The 21663-nt window shown below is 36.6% G+C and overlaps 1 protein-coding gene across 1 annotated transcript in view; it reads left to right on the top strand.

Moving 5' to 3' along the window:
- The window catches only part of LOC145692444 (kinesin-like protein Klp61F), a 273603-nt gene that overhangs the window by 224800 nt on the left and 27140 nt on the right, over nucleotides 1-21663 (top strand). The window contains exons 11-14 of the mRNA XM_081767753.1: nucleotides 2180-2295; nucleotides 8887-9072; nucleotides 14860-15027; nucleotides 17763-18023. Of these exons, the coding sequence (XP_081623879.1) occupies nucleotides 2180-2295; nucleotides 8887-9072; nucleotides 14860-15027; nucleotides 17763-18023 (731 nt within the window). The remainder of the gene's footprint in view (nucleotides 1-2179; nucleotides 2296-8886; nucleotides 9073-14859; nucleotides 15028-17762; nucleotides 18024-21663) is intronic.

Raw genomic sequence — 21663 nt, 5'->3', positions numbered from 1 at the left:
TCATAATATTTTGTAAACGAAAATTGAAGATAATTCATAAACTCGTATTCAACTAAAGGTAATAACAAAAATGTCTAAACTGTCATTATACTAGTGAAAATTCAAAATTCGAAGCCCGTGTAGTTAAGTGGTGTTAAAATTGTAGAAAAGTAATAACTTTTAATAGAAACAAAGATAATAAACTGTGTTTTGTGAAAACTTGAGTGCTACGAAAGACATTTGAATTGGGGTGATTTACACTTGATATTTTTTACATAACTATAGAGAAACGATCACAGTTTCAGAACTTTACAACACTTCGAACCATGATAAACTAGTATGGCGTGAAGCCTCCATGTGTTGCAGCCGGAACCTCTATACGTTGAGTATCTAATCATACAGACATTTGAAATGTTCATACACGATCATGGACTCCTTATATGCGAATTCACAAGACATCAACATTGTTTTAGTACTGTGACATACAAGATGGCGAGCAACCATATCCCATATGTGTTCAGTGTTTGACATGTCAGGCGATTGTGCAGGCCAAGGAAGCAGGTATTCGTCGTTCCTCGAAAATCTATCTGTGTACAATTTACTTTTTCCCTTGCTTCCACTCACGCATCACTGTTGCGGCATCACCATACATAGACTAACTGCGATACGACAAGGTGCTCATGCAGCGTCGTTTGAACGCAGCCGTCTGTTTGTATTCTGTCCTTTGACGTAAACGAAGCGTGGTTATGGTTGTGCATGTGTTTCCTGTTCGCGCTTCACTGCCTTAGTGCTGCGTGAAGCTCTTTTGCGGCACTACATCGAGGGCTTTTCCAGATCCAAAGTACTCATTACCCTGCTGAAATGGTAATCGTTGATGTCATACCCTGCTATACAATTTCTACGAACTTGGACGAATTCCCGTAATTTTTGCCTTGGTGTTGCAATTTTGATAAATATCAGTGTGTTTTTTATCATTATTTATCCAAGAGAAGGTTAAGATAAGTATCCTTTTCAATAAATTAGCAGGGTTGGCTGGTTTAAACCAGCTGGTTTTTTCAAGAAAGAGAAAAAAAAAAACTGGTTTAAACCAAAAAATGAAAAATGTTCGCAAAAATGTAAGTGCTCGTAAAATCTTGATGAAAACACATTTGTGGGTTATCACGTTTCACTCTCGTATATTATTTATATTATGTTCAGACCTAAATTCCCCATTCATTACTCAAAGAGATTGTACCACAAAAGCAACTTTTGTCTTTTTATAAGTTTATGAATGTTTCTTTCGTGCTTTGTTATAGTTTGTTATTATTGTTATGCAATTGCAATCAAAGAAAAATTCTAAATATTGTTTCGTTTTAATTTTTACTATTGATAAAATACATCGAAATGACGTACTTCTTTTGAGGGGAAGAGGTCATACAAACTCCACGAGAGACATTTGTTGAAATCAGAAGTATCTTTGGTATCTGTTTATGTATAACTGGGTCAGAGCCAAAATAGACTCAAATAATTCGTATCTTTATTCACTTTTCTTACTGATATGCAAATTAAGTTGGTGTATTTCCTTAACTTGAACTAATAAAAGTCGTAGTGAACTAACTTGGACTAAATTAGTTCTGCACTCTGCAGTATTTTGAAATTGTCCATATGTAATTCTGTATAATGGTTTCACTTGTGCAACTGTTTATCCTTTTGTCCTTCTGAAATGACTCTTGACAATTATATTAACAAGTATGTAAAGATCAGTACAACATACTTTTATCAAAGTCCTTCGTGAGTGAATCGGCAGACGTATCGAACTTGTGGCCAATTAGTCCCGGTTTTAAGTTCAAATGGAGGACAAATTCTCTCGGATGTAAGCCGAGAAGCGGTTTGGATTCCGCTTTGAGCTTATGTGATCTCTGCCAGCATAACCCAGTTGTTGCATAATAACACCAAGGCGAAACAAACTTATTTTTGTCCATATGTGATATAAATACATAAAGCAAATTGTTTAAACAAAAAAAAATAAAGTTTAAACCCAAAAAAACCCTGATTTTTTTTTTTCTTTTCAATAAAACCATGGTTTTTGCCAACCCTGTATATTAGTAAAGTTTTCAGGTATAATCTTTTCTAGTTAAAAAAATATGAGGCCGAATATGTGATTTAGATAGTATTAAAATCCTGAAAGACATGCACTAATATATTCTGTTTCTTTTTTAAGGTGAGCGGTTGGAGAAAAGAGGTGTTGAACTTACAGTTATCAGTGAACAAATGTCAGTTTTGGTAGCAACACTCACGCCGGTGATTCAGGAATCGGAGAAAATGGCTGCTACTCATGTAAGTTGTTCCAATAATGCATGTAAGGCGTTTCGAAAGTGAAGTACATTTGTAGTATGTAATTTACTTTTTTAATAGTAATTTATTATTATTATTTTTTAAGTTGCAGTCGATTTTTAATCTGAAGTTTTCTCGTTCATTTAGAAGAAATTATACTTTCTTAAGAATCATTCAAGGCACAGGGTGCGGCACGTAAAACCGGCCCTTCGTAATATTCTGTGGCAACACTTAAATAATCTACCTTCCTACCAAGAGATGGCGTGTCGAGGTCGGGTCGACTTACGTGACCTGCTGCAGTCACGTGCAGCCGCAGCTAGTGAAACTTGTCGAAACCAGTTGAGAAAAAGGCCTCGTTGTGTTAAGCCGGGTGAGTGTCAGTGTGTGATAATGCCGTATTCGATACCCGAGCGTGTTGCCATTGTTGAAGGGTTCATTCTCACTGGATCTTTTGTGAAAACAAAGAATTTGTTTCGGGAGAAATTTCCAGGACGTTCTGTGCCAGCAAAAAGCACCATTCACGAATTGATTGAAAAATGGCGGCGTACAGGATCGGTTCAAAATGCTCCCAGGAACAGACGACCATCTGTCTGCACACCTGAATTAAAGATGCAGGTGGAGGAGATAATGACAAGAAGTCCTCGAAAGTCAACCAGGAGATTGAGTCAACAGGTTCATGCGAGTGAGAGAAGTTGCAGACGTGTTTTAAGGGGACTGAAGTTAAAACCGTACCGGATAAGTGTTGTGCAAGAACTGAAGGAGCCTGACCTGCAGAAGAGGGTGCATTTCTGTTCATGGCTGTTGAGCAATGTTGCCAGTGGTTTCTTGGATCCACTAATGCTCATCATGAGTGACGAGGCGTGGTTCCACCTGTCTGGGTACGTAAATTCCCAAAACAACCGGTATTGGTCGACAGAAAATCCACACGCAATCCACCAGGTACCCTTGCATGATGAGAAGATTGGTGTTTGGTGTGCCATTTCCGCCACACGCGTTATTGGGCCCATATTCTTTGAGACGACAGTGAACAGTGACGTGTATATGGGAATCCTGGAGGAGTTTTATACACACTTGACCGAAGAGGAGCGTCAGTTATGTTACTTTCAGCAGGACGGTGGAACATGCCACACATCAGCTGCATCATTGTCCCTTGTGCATGAAATGTTTACAGAGAGGACAATCAGCAAAGGCTTGTGGCCTCCTCGGTCACCAGACTTGTCCACGTGTGACTACTTATGGGGACTGTTAAAGGGAAGAGTATACGAAACAAATCCACACACAATTGAAGAACTCAAGACCAGGATCCAGGATGTCACCAATAGCATTACAACACAAGAACTGACAAGGGTATATATGAATCTTCTCAATCGTGCTCACATGTGTGTTGAAGTGGGCGGAGGACACTTTCAGCACCTGCTGTGAAGGCTGCTGTGAAGGTGAGTAGTCATATTCAATACATTACATTTCATTTATGTGTTGTAGTTAATCATATTCAATACATTACATTTCATTTAATGTGTTCACTTTACGGGCCGGTTTTACGTGCCGCACCCTGTATTTTTTTCTTTAAAGCCAAAACAAAATTTGAATTACAAAGTGAACGACTACAGTGTCGGTTTGTTTTAAACAATTTGGTTTTACTGATTTTAAACTAAAGTGTATTTATAATGGTTTTGTTTATTTAGTTCTGTTAAATGAGAATTAGTTATTTTATTACCCCTGCCAAACTCGTTATTTGGAAAGCAAGGAAATATGAAACTCATCGGTCTTCGTCGTCTTCGGAAGTTGCATCATGATATTTCAGGTACGTATTTAGTGAATCAGAACCAATGCGCTTCATATTTCATGTTACGGGAAATATTTTCACTTCTTTTGGACCCAGCGTAATGCTAAGTTTACTGTGGGTCTTTCTACGAACTTAAGGTGAGATAATTGTAAATGAAAATTTCCTCTCTTTAGTTTTGGTTTTACTTAATCTTGAGTTGCCTTTTACTGGATTAGATATAGTGTAAGAATTGAAGGTACAAATCCGCTAACATCAAGCTATATGATGCTTGTGTTAATTTTTACAATATTTATCTGTCTCCTTTATCACTGTATAGTGAGGAACATGCCGTAATTTTTGAGTGTCTTTTTTTCTTTCTTTCTTTCTTTCTTTCTTTTTTTCCTGATACCAAAAATGTTGATTGTCTTAGCCTTTGATAATGTAACATTTTAAGACTTCCAAGACTATAAATCAACAGCATGTAAAATGATTATCCAAGTTTGAATTTGAAATAGTTGTTATTGGTGGCTGAACAAATACTAGTATAACATATTTCGATGATACTTTTCGTATAATTCTATAGACGCATAATATTTGAAATTCTATTTTCATTTCGAGAACAGGTAAAATACTTAACACTTGGATCCGGATCTACGAGCTAGTTTGTTTGACTCGCAGAAAACTAAGTGTGAGTTCATTGTTTGGAAAGGTGTTCGAATTGACTATTAGGAGCTACAACCGCTGTGGTGAAAATTTGAAATTACATACAAAGAACACACATTAAAAACATCATCTTGCCTGTGTTGCCAAATTTCTAAATGTAATGATGAATTATTTTGGTTACCTTTCTCTGATCATCTTAAAAGCTTTTGATAAGATTAACATAAGTTAAGAAAAATTCCTTCTTCTTCTCATACTTACAATACCTAACTTATGAAGGGTACTTATTTTCTCTTTCATCCATTAATTTCTTTCTTGGTCAATTCAATTTTCGTTTGCGTTCTTCTTAATGCAGATCAGTAACAGATGTAAACATTCAATGATAAAATATGGTTCTTTATTTCAAGATTAACTCCAATTTTTTTAGTGTTAACAGAACAGTGATTGCTTAAGAAATTTGAAGCTGCTTATTTTGATATTTCATTACGTATTCAAATTTTCTGTTCGTATTTAATTCTAGATTCCTCGTATAGATGTATTAAGATTTATTTATGTTTTGGTTTCGATTAGTGAAATGGATTTGTGTAATGTTTCTCTTTGTGCTGTGATTGCTGGTAAAATATGTTTTGACAGTCCTGAAGCTGTAGTATTTTCCTTTCTTGAGTCTTTGGTGTGTCAGGTTGTAATATTGTATTTAGCAACAGGGCCGCGGTGGCTCAGTGGTAGAGTGTTCACCTCTGGTGCTAGGGGTCCCGGGTTCGGTCCCAGCCCCCGCCAAGTGAACTTTGTGGTGAACAAACACCGTGTGCGTGGGTTTTCTCGGGGTTGTCTCGTTTCCTCCCACTTTCTTCATTCCACCATTTCATTCATTATTCATCATCACCGTCTCCTTTAGCCTAACCGGCATAACCGTGGGACGTAAAACTCAAAGATTTCATTTCATTTTATATTCAGCAACAAAAATGTGGCTATCGCACATTACCACTTCTATTCGTACATTCCGGAGTAAGTCTTGCTCATCACTACTCCTCGAAGCGAATGAAAATTGTTCCTTATTTAGGGAGGTTTTAAGCTTAATTTAGGTTATATTTCTTACTGATCTTTTAAAATTGTATATTATAAATTTGGACATACTGAAAAAGGAATCCATTTTTGGATTTTATAAAAAAAAAATCAAATTGGAATATCCCCTGGGTAATAGTAATATTTAAAGATTCTGAACACTTAGAATTTGAAATTCCATATAATTCGGAGGAATATGACAGCAAAGAGGAGCAACGTCTTGTATGCATTTCATGTCAAATGTTATAATCAGAGCAATTTCATGAAGATTAGTGCCTAATATAGAAGGTTGGGGGCGAAATTATCACTAGATTGTTATTTCACAAAATAGTTTGGAATCGTATGAAATCGTGTCTTTCAATTTATAATGTATTTCTTACTTTATGTTAGTATAATTGTATATTTAGATAAAAATTTCTAAGTTGTAATTTAAGAATACGTTTTATCTTTTATTTCCTCCGTGATTTTGAAAAATGTGGAAAAGCAAGGCCCTCGATTATTCCATTAAAGGTTTCGGCAGCACAACAGTGCTTTTCTCAGACTGCCCTCCCGTAGACAGTAAAAAAAGGTAGGAGATTGTACACGTTAATATTGAAAGTATGATGTTAGAAATCCTTTGATTAGAAATCAGGGTTGGCTGGTTTAAACCAAGGTGGTTTAAACCATGGTTTAAACCAGCTGGTTTTTTCAAAAAAACCAACTGGTTTAAACCAAAAAACAAAAAATGTTCGTAAAAGTGTAAGTGTTTGTAAAATCTTGATGAACACACATTTGTGGGTTATCACGTTTCACTCCCGTATATTATTCGTATTATATTCAGACCTAAATTCCCCATTCATTACTCAAGAAAAATATATATATATACTACAAAAGCAACTTTTTTTTACAAGTTTATAAATGTTTATTTTGTGATTTTTTGTAGTTGTTATTATTGTCATGTAATTGCAATCGAAGAAAAATTGTAAATATTGTTTCGTTTCAATGTTTACTATTGATAACATACATCGAAAATGCCGTACTTTGTGTGTGTGTGTGGGGGGGGGGTCATACAGACCCCACAAGAGGCATTTAGTGAAATAAGTATCTTTGGTATCTATCCATGAATAAATGAGTTTGAGCCAAAGTGGACTCAAATAATTCGTATCTTTATTCACTTTTCTTATTGATATGCAGATTAAGTTGGTGTATTTCTTTAATTTGGCCCAATAAAAGTCGCTGTTAACTAACTTGAACTAAATTCGTTTTTCTGTTCTCCGTAGTACTTTGAAATTGTTCATATGTAATTCTGTGTAATGGTTTCACTTGTGCAACTGTTTATCTTTTTGTCCTTCTGAAATGACTCTTGACAATTATATTAAGAAGCATGTAAAGATCAGTACAACGTATTTTTTTATCAGGATTCCTTCGTGAGTCGGCAGACGTATCACATTTGTGGCCAATTAGTCCTGGTTCTGAGTTCAAATGGAGGACAATTTCTCTCGGATGTAACTCGAGAAGCGGTTTTTATTCTGCTTTAAGCTTATGTGACCCCTTCCAGCATAACCCGGTTGTTGCATAATAACATCAAGGCGAAACAAACTTATTTCTGTCCATATATGATATGAATATATAGAGCAAATCATTTAAACCATAAAAACCTGGTTTAAACCAAAAAAACCTTTTTTTTTTTTTTTTAAATAAAAACCATGGTTTTTGCCAACCCTGATAGAAATAAAAGGTGCATTTGTTCATAACATGCCCGTCTCCTTTAGCCTAACCGGCATAGTCGTGGGACGTAAAACTTAAAGATTTCATTTCATTTCATTTTTGTTCATAACATGACAACAAAGGTAATTGTAAGGATATTGGACAAAAAAAATTAATCACTCCTTTCTTGACTGACACTGGTATGTTTCTATAGTTACACATGACGTTTCACTGATAGCACATGACTAAATGATTCATCACTCTTGCCGGATGACCGTTATAGTAAATTGAGTTAAATGTGCAAGCCAAGTGCATGGAAACAGTTCAAGATGGATCAAAGCAGAGATATGGCAGAATGGCAAAAATAAGTCATTGTATTTGGGTGTGCCCATGGGCAACTAGTAAATGAAGTATGATATATTGATATATCAAAACGAACTTGCTACGTGTTCGCAAGGAATGTCTAACGCTACTATAATCGCCAAATATTAGAGATGTGATCATGAGAAGAGGGAAAGCCAATGAGTTTATTGTCTGGTTAAGGTTAAACCCAATAGCAATTGCTGCTGTTCGTGAGCTATTTCGAATTGAGTACCACAAAAAGGCCACTTCACACTATGACGCAAATACAAGACTGTATCAGTTTGGAAAGTGTAATATGATACGACAAGTTGCGTTTGTGTCTATTTTCCAATGATGCAAGACATTAAGTGCAGCGATAGTCCTATGAAACATTTCATTCATAGTGTGTGAAGAGTGTGGTTCAAATACGAGATTCTGTAATGTTATGGGATTTTTTTTTTTCTTTCTCTTCCTTTCCTTACTGACTTGCATTACAGAGGAATGAGCATGAAACAATAGGTTCATGTGGAATTTTCCAGTGACCAAGTGTCGCACTGTCATGACGAATATGTTGTGCACATCCGTGCTCCAAAAAGAACATCTGCTGTGTTCACAAGAGTCATGTTACATGATATGCTAAACATTCAGAAGCACCCTGTCGTATCATCGTGTCATGATCTGATGTCGTGTCGTGTCATGATCTGGTATCTTTAAATCCAGATCCGAAAATCTGTGGGAGTATTTTCAGCAGAGGGTGAAACACGGAAATGAAAATCTCCATATTTTGTTGGAGCTATGGGATGAACCGATGAGCGAGTTGATTCACATCGATATGGCATACCTGCACATCCGAATCCATTGGGTTATCGAAACCAGAGGCGGTATTACCTGATATTAGAGAGTTCTACAGATTGAGGTATTTTTGTTCTGTCAATGTACTCATCAAATAGTCCTTCCACTTCTAGGTATTATGTATCCACGACCTTGTGTACATGTACCAGTACAAGTTTAATTTCTATATACTTACTTATTGGTACTAGCTGTGTGAAATTATATAAATAAAAAATATCGTTTTGCAGGTCGCTATGATGCAACAGTGGATTCAACATCATCTTCATTCTGCTCGCACTAGCTGTGATACACAGGTGAATGTGTTACATAACTTCCTTACGGATTCATTTCTTCCTCCTGCTCAGAACTTAGAACAACTATTGCAGATAGAGAAGATGGAGGTTCAGACGTTGGAGAAACAATTAACGGAGGAGGTAAAAAAAATCTTTATTTATGATTCAGTACTTCTCAAATCATTTTCTGTACTTTTTTTACAAAATCAAATACTTTGTACGACGGGAAAAATACATATTTGCTGTTTCTGTAACCTTTAATAAACTTGTAAGAAATTCACATAAGTAAAATAGGTGTAATAATAATAATAAAATTGCAGTACTTGATATATGTTCAATGTGAGCTCCATTAATAACTCACCATATACTTGTCGGTTATTTGAATTTTACACCCAGTGGATAGGCTATAGGATAGTGTGTGATGAAAAGTGAATGATGAAAATACAACACACAACATTCATGCCGTAAGCGGGAGTCGAATCCGCGACAGACTAGTCTTATGATTGTCAGCCTAATTTGATTCCACTAATTACATGTTTTAAATCGAGAACATAATTTTTACTATCTTTGTACTTAATAGTTTTGCAGTAATTGTGTCCTTCAATAATGAATACTGTAAAATACTTGTGTCAATATTTAAGAACTAAAAGAAAAAGAGATACGCTACTTTTTTTATTTAAAAAGTCCTCTGTTTCCACCCCTAGTTATTTTGATGACCTGTATGACCTTCCAAGAAATTAATACTAAAACCATTGAATAACAGGGTGTCTACTGACTTGGAAAACCTGGAATTAGCCTGGAATTTACTTTTGGACCTGGAAAACCTGGAAATAGCCTGGAATTGGACGAGGAACCTGGAAGTTTTAAAATTGTTTTTAAAATATTGTTTTTGGGATTGATATGGAATAAGTATATTTTTGTAAAATCCAAGAAAGTTATATACTACAGCATAAGTTAAAAGCCAATAATAACTTATTCAGTGGAGACGTAGTTGAGAAAGACAGACAGACGTGAGGAGAGTGCAGGCGGTGAATGTTTTTGGAAAGTATGTTGAGGGTACAAGAAGAGATTGAATAAGATTTTGTTTGTTTAATATGGTCGTTGTGAACAACAGTGACTACAAAAAGAGCTAAATTAGTCCCCGATGATAAGAGTAAGGTAATTGAAAAAGTTAAATTTCATGATCTATTAAGTTTGTGTCTTACACTGAGGGGATACTGGAATACAAGCCAAAAATTTTCTCTGTTGCTCCTGCTTATTTGCCTAGTATGAATCAAGCTTATTTGCTACTGTGTGAAGACATTGGTTTACATGTTTCTGTAACAAGAGTAGTAGACAGGTCTGGAACAACATTCCGCTTATACTCCTGTGCCGAAGCTTTTTAACAGGAGTCCAGGCCCGCGGATGTCGCAGTGAACACCATTCCCGGTGGCCGAAAGGTGTATCACCGGAAAAAAGTAAAATTGCCCACATCTTAACGGAATCACTTATTGTATTTAGGTTAACATTTTACTAGTCTTGCAATAAATCCTGTTACACACTAACAATTAACATTTTATTTTTCAGCCATTAAAATTGGGAAAGTAAAACTAAATTCTTGGACTCGTGGAAAGGCCAGTGGAAATGGGTTATTAGGTCCAACGATCCATTTAAAGCAGGTTGTAAACTCTGCAGAACTGATTTTGACATTTCAAATATGGGAGCTGGATCATTGAAATTTCATGAAAAAGGAAAGAGACATCACATAGCTGTTAAAGCTCTTAATGCACAATGTTCGATCGTAAAGTTCTCAAGCAATGTTAACACGGAGCCTTCCTGTACAAAAAATTCTACAGCGTCTTCCAGTTCAGTGACTGGCACATCATCTACTCCAGTTGTTCAGGAGAAAAATGAAAGCCCAGCAAAAACTAATGGTGTAATAAAGAGTTATCTTATCAAAGATCAAGTGACGAAAGCAGAAATAATCTGGACATTACCAAAGTTACAAGTAATGCATCAGCCAGAAGCCAAGCGAGTGCAACGGATTTGTTTCCTTCAGTAGCGTAGCCAGGATGTGTGTTTGGGGGGGGGGGGCAAGTGCTGTTATAGGTACATATAGAAAAATTACAAACATCAAAGTACCAAAGTACATTGTCGGACCTCTTTGGGGGGCGGCCCCTCCGGCCCCCCCCCCCCCTTCCCTACGCCACTGGTTTCCTTGAATGTTTCCTGAGAGTGAAATCTCTATAAATATGCAGTTACACAAAAACAAAATAGGTTATGTCATCACTTTTGGGTTGGGTCCATATTTCCAATAGACGTTACTTCGTGAACTACAAAATTGTGAATTTTTTGCAGTATCGTTCGACGAAAGCCTAAACACTATCTCACAGAAAAATCAAATGGACTTAGTAGTTTGTTTCTGGCACACTGACGAAAATAAAGTTTTAACGCGTTATTTAACATCAGTATTCCTCGGACATGCTACTGCCCAGGATTTGTTAAGTGTATTTATAAATACTTTCAAGGACAAGGGTCTCGATTTGTGTAAGTTACTTCAGGTTTCTCTTGATGGCCCCAACGTTAATTTGAAATTTCTGAGTGATTTGAAGGCCTATCTGAGTGAAGAAAATGGCGAGGGTCCACAGCTTTTGGAGACAAGAACGTGCTCTTTACATATTGTTAATGGGGCTTTTAAGACTGTGCATACCAAAGCTGGTTGGAATGTGACAGAGTTTTTAAGAGCGTTGTACTATTTATTCAAGGACTTCCCTTCAAGAAGAGCAGATTTCATGACAGCATCTGGAACAGCAGCTTTCCCTCTTAAATTTTGTTCTATTAGGTGGGTGGAGAATTCTAAAGTTATCAATCGTGCCATAACTATGATTCCTACCTTAAAAGTTTATGTTGATGCAGTGAAAACGAAACCTCGTGAAACATCAAACTCCTCTAAAGTAAAAGCCCACATCTCTGATGTACTGTTGCCTAAACACGTTGATTCGTAGTTTGTTAAGCCGCTTCGTGAAAGATGATGTCTTAAAAGTAGCTAAAACTTCAAAAAAAAAACTGACCTCAATAGATGTTTTTCATAAGGACATCTTAAACCACTTAATCTAGTTGATGTTGGATTTTCTGCGGTTACATCGCTTAAAGGAGTGAAGGATGTTGATATATTGAACTTTAAGAAAGAATGCAGAAGATTATTACATGAACTGTGTAAAAAAACATGCTAAAATGTCCTTTAAAATACAGTGTAACAAGAGCCGCAAATTGCTTGTCTCTAGAAACTATGACCAACGAAACCCTTCGTGAATCACGTATCACACTCGCCCTGGAGACATCGTCAAGAAGAAGCAAATAACACCTGTAAATGCTGATATGGTGAATTTGGAATATTTAAAATTTTGTTCAGACCAAGGGATAGCACGAAAACTGTCAAATTTCAGTTACAAAAATCACAGATTGGACATTTTTTCTCCATGATCTGTTAAGTAAAGAAGGTGTCTCCAATGCGTTTAAAACATTCGGGCATAAGATGTGTACTTTTCCATAGCAACGCAGCAGTGGAAAGGAGTTTGTCCATTAACAAAGAGTGCATTGTTGAAAATCTCCAAGAGGAGTGGTTGATTGCCCAGAGAAGTATGTTGATTGCTGTGCGTGTTGCTGGTGACATACGTAATATGAATCTCACAGAGAGTATGATCGAGTATGTGAGGAATGCATCAAGCAGAAGAAATGAATATCTGAAAGACCGCGGTAAAAAAGAAGACAACAGCTTGAGAAAAGAAAGATATTAAGAAGAAAATAAGAGTTAGAATTAAAGAAAAAAAGAATACTAACTGATGCCGAAGCAGAAGTAGATGCGTTGGAAGAACAGGCGAAAAAGTTAAAAGGGATGTTGAACTCTAAAAGTTAAATGTCATAAACTGTTCACTGTGAAAGTTGTTTTCTATATTTATTCATATTATGTGCGTGGTTCCATAACATTTTCAGTTTTTTAAACTTTCATGTTGCAATACATTTTTAAATAAAATATAACTGATGGCCAGTACCCATCCAAGAAGAATGTGCAGTAACGTTTAACAATATGGACTACTTTGCGTGAAGAATTTGTGTTATATATGATCATTTTCTTTTTACTTCTAAACTAATACTAGTTTGACAAAAATGGCGGGAAAATAGCTTACTCACCGCTAAGTCCTTCCAGTACTTACCATAAAATACTACAAGAGTACTTTAAAGGGGAGTGCGTGTAGTAAAATACTCTTGTGGTATTTTATCCCATAACTTAGCGGTGAGGAAGCTATTTTCCCGCCATTTTTGTCATTGTTCATCAACACTCACGTGCTACTACTATAATATTAGTTTATTTGAAGTAATGTTTTTGACGGAAATTTACTATTATATAGGGTGAACCTTAACTAAACCGATAAACTTCGGGAGGCGATTCCCAAGCCCGAAACAAGAAAAAAATTCTTCTAACTTTTCTCCACGGTACATAGTTTTGGAGGTACAAGGTGCCGAAAGTGTGGAAAAATGAACTTCCGAGGCCTATATTTCCAAACCTATCCAACATAGAGAGTGCAGCTTAATATCTCTTTAAGGAAGTCATCTGTTCTGAACATATGATTTCCTTTGTGAGATTTTAAGCAGCACTCTCTACTTTGGATAATTTTGGAAATATAGGCGTCGGAAGTGCATTTTTCCACACTTTCGGCACCTTGTACCTCCAAAACTATGCGCCCTGGAAAAGAGTTAAAGAGGATTTTTTTTTTTTTCTTGTTTGGGTGCCGAGAATCATTTCCCGAAGTTTGTCGGTTTAATTAAGGTTCACCCCTGTATAGTATTCCTACATTAGGATATCTGGTGGGGGATATTTTAATTAAACATTTTCTTGTGTAAAATGTTTTGAGAACCTACATTTCACTTAGTTTTTTCTTTTCATCTTGTTACTTAAAGAAACTATCACTTGCCATATGCGTTCTCTAATTATAACCAGTTTTTGTTTAAGAACTATATAAAATTGCATTAACTTATACGTCTTACAATAAATGTCACTACTGAATAGACCTGGAAAAAATGGAAAAATAAATCTTGAAAACCTTGATAAAACCTGGAGTTTGAAAATGAAAATTTAGTAGACATCCTGAATAAGGATACATATATGGAGTAGTACTCGGATTACAGTGTAGTGTGTGTGTATTTCACTGGCCATGTTACCCTTCTTTAAATACTTCTCTTCTTCCCTATATTTTGCATAAATGATATATATTTCAGAAAATGTCAGAAATAATTTGCAAATTAAATTCATTGTGGTGATATATATATAATATTTTGTTTACTGCATGCGTATTTTTATGAGCTACTTTGTAAACTGAATTAGAAGAAACGCTACTTTTTTTTTCTAATCATAGAGTAAATTTCTAGCCAAGAAATAACTTATGAATTCAAGTCGGAGTTTATATCTGTCAATATTCTAAAATATAAATATAATGTCACGAAAATAATAATCTATTTTGCGAAATATTAGGAAATTCTTCTGACTCGCGAAAAGGCACTTGTAAAGATATAAAATTCGTATATAAATACTGAATATATGGTATATAATTTTAATTTTTAGAAGCTACAAGTAGATCATCAATGTGTGTTAGCTTGTCTTAAAGCTTTCTGACTTTAGAGGGACATTCTGTATAACCGATCCTCTAGTACTACTACCAAGACCAGCTGCATCGCTTAATTCTTTTGTAGTACATGCCTTAGATTGTATGCAAAATCAGGTGTATGTATGTACATAGTCGAGATCACACGCGGAAGTCCTTGTTGAAGTTACATGCTTTTTGTGTTTAGTTATAATAATAAATAACAGGTTCGAAAACTCATTATATTGTAAGTGGTTACTTTTGGAACATTGTATTTTCATTCAATATATGTTATTCTATAACTTTTTAGCTTAAACGCCAATTAGAATTGATCCAGTTGTCTGTTACGGAACAGAAGAATGCCTTGAATCGCCTGCGTGAGCAGCTGCAACAGTTCAATCAAGAGCAATGGGAAGAAGTAGAAAAAGCTCGTGACGTCGGTCGAGAACGTCGTCAGCACTTGGAATCTAGCCACAAGGTAGTTAAGAAATTTTACCAAAGATAGTCAGAAAATGAATTGTAGAATTATAATTGATTTTTTAAAATTTATTATTATTATTTGCCGGCGTCTGTGCCCAAGTTGTGATGCTTAATATGTATTTGTGTATTGGGAACTTTTCTTAACACCAGTGTTGAAAATATATATATATATATAATTTCTCTGCATACTTACCATTTATTCAGAAATGTTAAAATAGGGGAGAAATTAGGTATGTGAATAATAATAATAATACGTCACTTTTGTACACAGCTCCTGAAGTTGAGCACATTTGTTTCTAAGTGGATCGTTATTTCATCTTCTGTGCAAAAGATCTGGTTTCGATTTCCAGTGGGAGAGTATATTTTCGGATTCTACGGGGAACTGTAGTTGCTGCTGCTGGTGGAAAGAGATGTTAATCTCTAGCTGAACAAATAGGAAGCATAAAGTACGTAATTTCGTTCCGCGAAACTACATAGCTTGCGTGATTTTACCATTAAAACCTCTTAAAACTTCTTGTTCATTTTACAAGTATTTCTTTTGCCCAATTGTGGAAACCACTTCTACTCTTGGATACCTTTGCACCTCCTAATTTCGTTAGTATCCCTTCCGTAGTCCTCTTTTAAGTGATCTTTAGCTTAAGAAATTGATTACAGGTGATCAGTGTTGCTCACAGTCTCTCCAGTGTACGAGGAGATAGAACAGGCAAGGACAAAGTAAATAATTTCTTGCGCGCACTAACGGAAATATGCACGTTACATAATAAAACAGTATAAGTGTTCAAAATGAGCTGTCATTTTCTTCGTGAGCGTTAAAAACAAGTCTGAGATTTATGAAGTATAAAGTATAAACTAAAAACAAGAGTCTACGGTCATACTCTAAATGGAAGTAATACCAGATCTTCTGAGAAGTCAGTTTTGGTAATAATATGTCTACGTTTGTGTACATAGTATATATAAGTATTTCCATCATGTCATGACGAAGAGACTCGTCACAAATTGCGGAATTAGAAAAGGGTTTGGGAATTGTGGTATGCATTCTAAAATGAACATACTTTTTTCTGATCTAAGACGTCGCCTAAAAAGCTATTGAGGTGCAAATTCTTAGATTATATTTAAAAAAATTCCACATACCAACATCAACTACTCTAAACACTTCTGGTCTCTTATCACATCTAAGCCTAAAACTTCTAGTAGTGACGACTCATGTGCAAATGATGATGATGAAAGAACAGAAATTTTTAATGAATTCTTTTGTAACAATTCCCAAATGCAAATACTCCATCCACTTCCTCCATGTTCAGTCAATTTGCTCATTCACGTTGTCTCATATATCTACCATTCTTCCCTTTGAGAGAGCCCCAAGCCCTGGCAATATAAGTTCGATCTTTCTTCGTTCCAAAGCGTCTATTATTTCTTTCTTCGCTCATTTTGAATGGATGTTTCTAGATTGCTATTTTCCCTCCTCTTGGAAAAGATCCTATGTCTCTCCAATCTATAAATCAGGTCCGAAATACCAGTGTCATTCTATAGGTCTATTTCACTTCTTTCAAACATCCGTCGTGTGCGAGAAAATTATCAAAGACAGACTTTTCAATTTCACCTCTCCCTATATTAATTCAACCCAACATGGTGTCACGTGAAATAGTTCTTGCCTTACTAACCTATAAATAACATTTGTTTCCAACAATACACAACTTGACATAATCTATTTTAATTTACCTAAAGCCTTCGATTGCATTAACTATCCTTACCTAATGTACAAAATGTCCAATAGACTCTGTATTCATGGGCCACTCTTATCTTTATTGATTAGCTACCTACAAAGTCGCACCCAGAGAGTCATCTTGGCGGGATCTATTTCTAATCCTAGCACAGGGAAGTGTACTTGGACCATTCTTATTCATATTGTACATGGATGACTTGACTAGTCGCTTCAACTCATTTGCAGACAACTGTAAAATCTTCAAGGAAGTGAAGAGTACAGAAGATTCCGAGCAGAAAAGTGAATCCTGATAAGAAAAGATTCGTAACATTTTTCCTGAAGAAAAATTTTGTACATACCGGACCGCATACAACATAAATGGGTCGCCCATCACAAGAGTCAATAGGCATAAGGATCTCGGGGTTACTTTTGATACAAAGCTAACTTTTACAGAACATATAAACAATATCATTAAGCAATCGATGCGCATGGTAGGAGATGAGAACACAGCAACACACAACAATGAAACCCAGTAAAACAGATAAAATATAAATATAGAATATGAGCAATGTTCGTAACGATTTTTCCATAGAAAGTTATTGAACTAAAACTCAAAATCAGTATTCATAAATACACTTAAATTCAAGATGATCGTAATCTTGGAAGTTCATAATCACTTTTACAAAGCTAATTTGTTTTAGTCGTCAGAGAAAGGTTCGTATAGTGATGATACTTTTAGTTTACAAGTAGAATTGACGGAATATAAGCTTCATAGTATAGAGGATACATACGAAAGTGAATGATTTTTTTTTTCGTCCATTAGCAAATGCCGTTTTATTATATCTAAATATTTTGCAGGATTAAATAGTTTTACTGAAATCAGAGTAAGAGGGTAGAGAAGTAATAGTTTACAATATAATTTCCGTTGTATGTTATTATTTTACTATTTTCGTAAGCTATTTTCTTTTGTCTGGCTTTTACCTTGTGCAATTTTATTTATACATTTATTTATTTGTTTGTTTTTGATTTAGGATATGCTGACATTCCTACAAAATTTGATGGAGTCTATCCCTGCAATTATTGCAAAAGAGAATGCTAACTTCGAGTATGCTAATAAGAGTATAACCGAACAGGACAATGCACTTTGTAGGATACGAGATAAAGCCTCAGAAGTAGTGCGTTCAACTACCAAAACACTCAACACCCTTGTCAATAGGGAAGATGAGCTTATACACCATTATACAAGTCAAAATGATGCACTTCTGACGGATACAAAAGCTTTCTTTGAGAGGGTAAGTCCAAATATTGGATTCCTATGCGTAATTTTCCAGTACTTAGGTATTTTTAAGTTTTGTTGTATCGAGATGTTCTCTGTTGTAAAGAAATCAGTTACAAGGAACTTCTGCATAATTATATGGTTAATGTTTTTGCCTTCAGTGCGGGTAGAATTCCACTCCTGGTGTAAGTATACACCTTCTGTATAGTTCTAATCCTTTATTAAACTATACGTTTATCACATACATATATGGTGCTGTTACAGAAAAGAAAGAATAAAACGAACTACGCATAACAAAAAGCGTCGTACGAACACCTGATAAATTTTATTAAATAGTGCTTACAAGTTGTAAAAAAGTTACTCAAATGTTATTAACTGAATTTTGAAACTTTCGAATAATAATGAACTTCTTTGATAATTTTGTAAAGTATTTGTAGATAAATGTATTGGGTTGATTCATTAATTCGTGTCATTTATTTTCATGAATTTTTCATTAGGCGTCAGTAATAATGAAATTGCTGCGGAATATACCAAATTCTAGCTTTATTATCAGTAGTATGTTGCACTATTTGTGGCTTCGCTGGGGCTAATCATTTCATGTTTTTCAAGGTCTGGAATATATGAAATGTCAAATTGAAAAGAAGGGGACATGTCTAACGTGTTCTCCTGTACAAATTCAACAAAGGTTCTAGCGCCACAGAGGCATCTAGGCATATATATATATATATATATATATATATATATATATATATATATATATATATATATATATACCAGTGTTGGGCAAAATCAATTGCAATTGATCAATCAATTGAAAGTAATTGCTCTGAAAATCAATTGCAATTGATTTCAATTTGTAATTGACAATTAATTTCAATTGCAATTGAATTCAATCATAAAATTAACAATTAAATTTTTGTTAATTGTCAATTGCAAAGGATGCAATTGAAACATTCAATTGTTAATTGCAATTGAAATCAGCAATTAAAACTGAAGATAAGAAGATGTGTGTATATTATATTGTCCACTTGTTACTGTTTTACATATTTCAAATAAGGTACTTATAAGAAATGCTGGATACCTACCATCCCTTTCCCCCCCTGGGAAGAAAGCCGTGAAACTAAGTATTTTTAAAATATATTATGTTTATGGTTCTATCCCCCTCGAAAGAACTCTATATGCCCGTCATGCATACAATAGGAATGAGCACGAGCGAGTTCGAGCAAGTTTTCCTTAAAACTCGACTCGACTCGAAGCAGACATCTTTGAGTTCGACTCGAGATCTCGGCTCGAAAAATTTCCCCCAACTCGACTCGGATTCGGATCGAGTTTCCAGTCGAGTCGAGCCAATTCGAGCTAAATCCTTTGTGTAGTTCCAAGTACTACTATCTTCAAGTATCCTACATAGACAATACTACTATAACTACTAGACTACTACTATAACTAATTATTATTATAACACCGTGTACCTGTATAAACATGGAATATAGGCGGTTTGTATTGGAATACTAAAAATTAGTTAACTGTCGATCTCGGTAGTCAAGAAATCTTCAGGAGGCAAGAATATCGGTCACGAGGTTATTGGTTTGAGTTCAGGAGGAGCAAGTATTCGGGCTCGAGCCAAAAATTGTTAGAAGTTATGGGACTCCAGCCAAACATGTTTAAAACTGCTCGACCCGGGTTTAGGGTTGTCAACAACTCAAGCGGCTCGCTCACAGCTCATTCACTTATCGAGCCGAACCGAGAAGTGAGCCGAGCCAACAGCTCATCCAACCGAGCCAGCTCGAGCCGAAGGCTCACACAAGCCGAACCGAACCGAGCTGATTGCTTACCCCAACCGAGCCGGTTCGAGCCATTGGCTCAGTTAAGCTGACTCGAACCAGCCTATGGACTCGTTTCAACGGAGCTGGTTCGAGCCATTGGTTCCAATCGAGCCGAGTCGATAACTCGTCTTTATCGAGCCGGTTCAAGCCATTGGCTCAATTGAGCCCAGTCGATGGGTAATCCCAACCAAGCCAGCTCAAGCTGTACGCTCAGTTGAACCGAGCCGGGCCGGTTGACATTACTATTACGGTTGGGCTTTTACTTTGGCTAAAAAATTGGACCGTGCAGTTCTCAGCCTTGATGGTAAGAACTACAAAAAATATATATAAAATCTTTAGTTTTACGTCCCACGCTTATGCCGATCAGGCTAAAGGAGACGGTGATGATGGGAAATGAATGAAATGAAGAAAGTGGGAGGAAACAGGAGAACCCCGAGAAAGTCCACGAGCACGGTGTTTGTCCACCACAAAGTCCAAACTGCGCGAGCTGGGATCGAACCAGGGACCTCAAGCACCGGAGGTGAACGCTCTACCACTAACCCACCGCGCCCCCTGGTAAGAACTACAGCATATACTTATATTGGTGCTCACGGCGTCATTAACTTGTTCCACCACCAACGAATTTCGAGGTACTTTGTTTTGCATCTTTTGTGCGTGTTTTGTGTCGCTTTGTGTGCCTATTCCCACATTTTGTGCATCACCGGAAGTGGGTCAAAATGGGCCTACAAATATGGCGGAACAAATTATTGCTCTTCCGCCACCAATGAATTTCGAGGTCGTTTCCTTCACATCGTTTTGTGCCGTTTTGTGCGTCATGGGAAGTGGGTTAAAATGAGTCCTTAAGGTGGGACGAAAATGGCCAAGAGTTCCGCCACTATTGAATCTCGAGGTCGTTAATTTCACACCGCGTACCCTTTTGTGCGTCTATTTCGACGTTTTGTGCGTCACTGGAAAACGGTCAAAATGGGCCTCAAAGGTGGGACGAAATTGACCCACTGCTCCGCCACTACCGAATTTCGAGGTCGTTAATTTCACACCGCGTACCCTTTTGTGCGCCTATTTCGACGTTTTGTGTGTCACTGGAAGACGGTCAAAATGGGCCTCGAAGGTGGGACGAAAATGACCCACTTCTCCGCCACTACCGAATTTCGAGGTCCTTTCTTTTGCATCGACTAGTGAATGTTTCGTGCCCCCATTTCCACGTTTTGTGCGTCACCAGAAGTGGGTCAAAATGGGCTTCCAAGATGGAATGAAAATGACCCACTGCTCCGCCACTATCGAATTTCGAGGTCGTTAATTTCACATCGCGTACCCTTTTGTGCGCGTATTTCGACGTTTTGTGCGTCACTGGAAGACGGTCGAAATGGGCCTCGAATGTGGGACGAAAATGACCCACTTCTCCGCCACTACCAAATTTCGTGGTCCTTCCTTTCGCATCGACTAGTGAATGTTTCGTGCCGTTTCGTGCCCTTATTTCCACGTTTTGCGCGTCACGAGAAGTGTGTCAAAATGGGCCTCCAAAATGACCCATTGTTCCGACACCATCGAATTTCTAGGTCGTTTCTTTCGCATCGTTTAGTGCCTATTTGTTAAAAAAGTTTTCTGTACCTACTTCCTCGTCTTGTGCGTCACCGGAAGTGAGTTAAACGGACCTTTAAAGTGGGAGTTAAATGGCTCACTGTTCCGCCACTATCGAATTTCGGAGTTGGTTCTTTCGCATCGTTTAGTGTGTATTTTGTACCGTTCTGTTCGCCTACTTCCACGTTTTGAGCATCACCAGAAATGCGTCAAAATGGTCCATCAATGTGTGAGGAAATAGAGCCAAGGTCACGC

This window comes from Thermobia domestica, chromosome 1 (genome assembly GCF_964235325.1).
Source record: "Thermobia domestica chromosome 1, izTheDome1.hap1.1, whole genome shotgun sequence".
Taxonomy (NCBI): domain Eukaryota; kingdom Metazoa; phylum Arthropoda; class Insecta; order Zygentoma; family Lepismatidae; genus Thermobia; species Thermobia domestica.
This window is presented reverse-complemented; position numbering and strand designations above follow the sequence as displayed.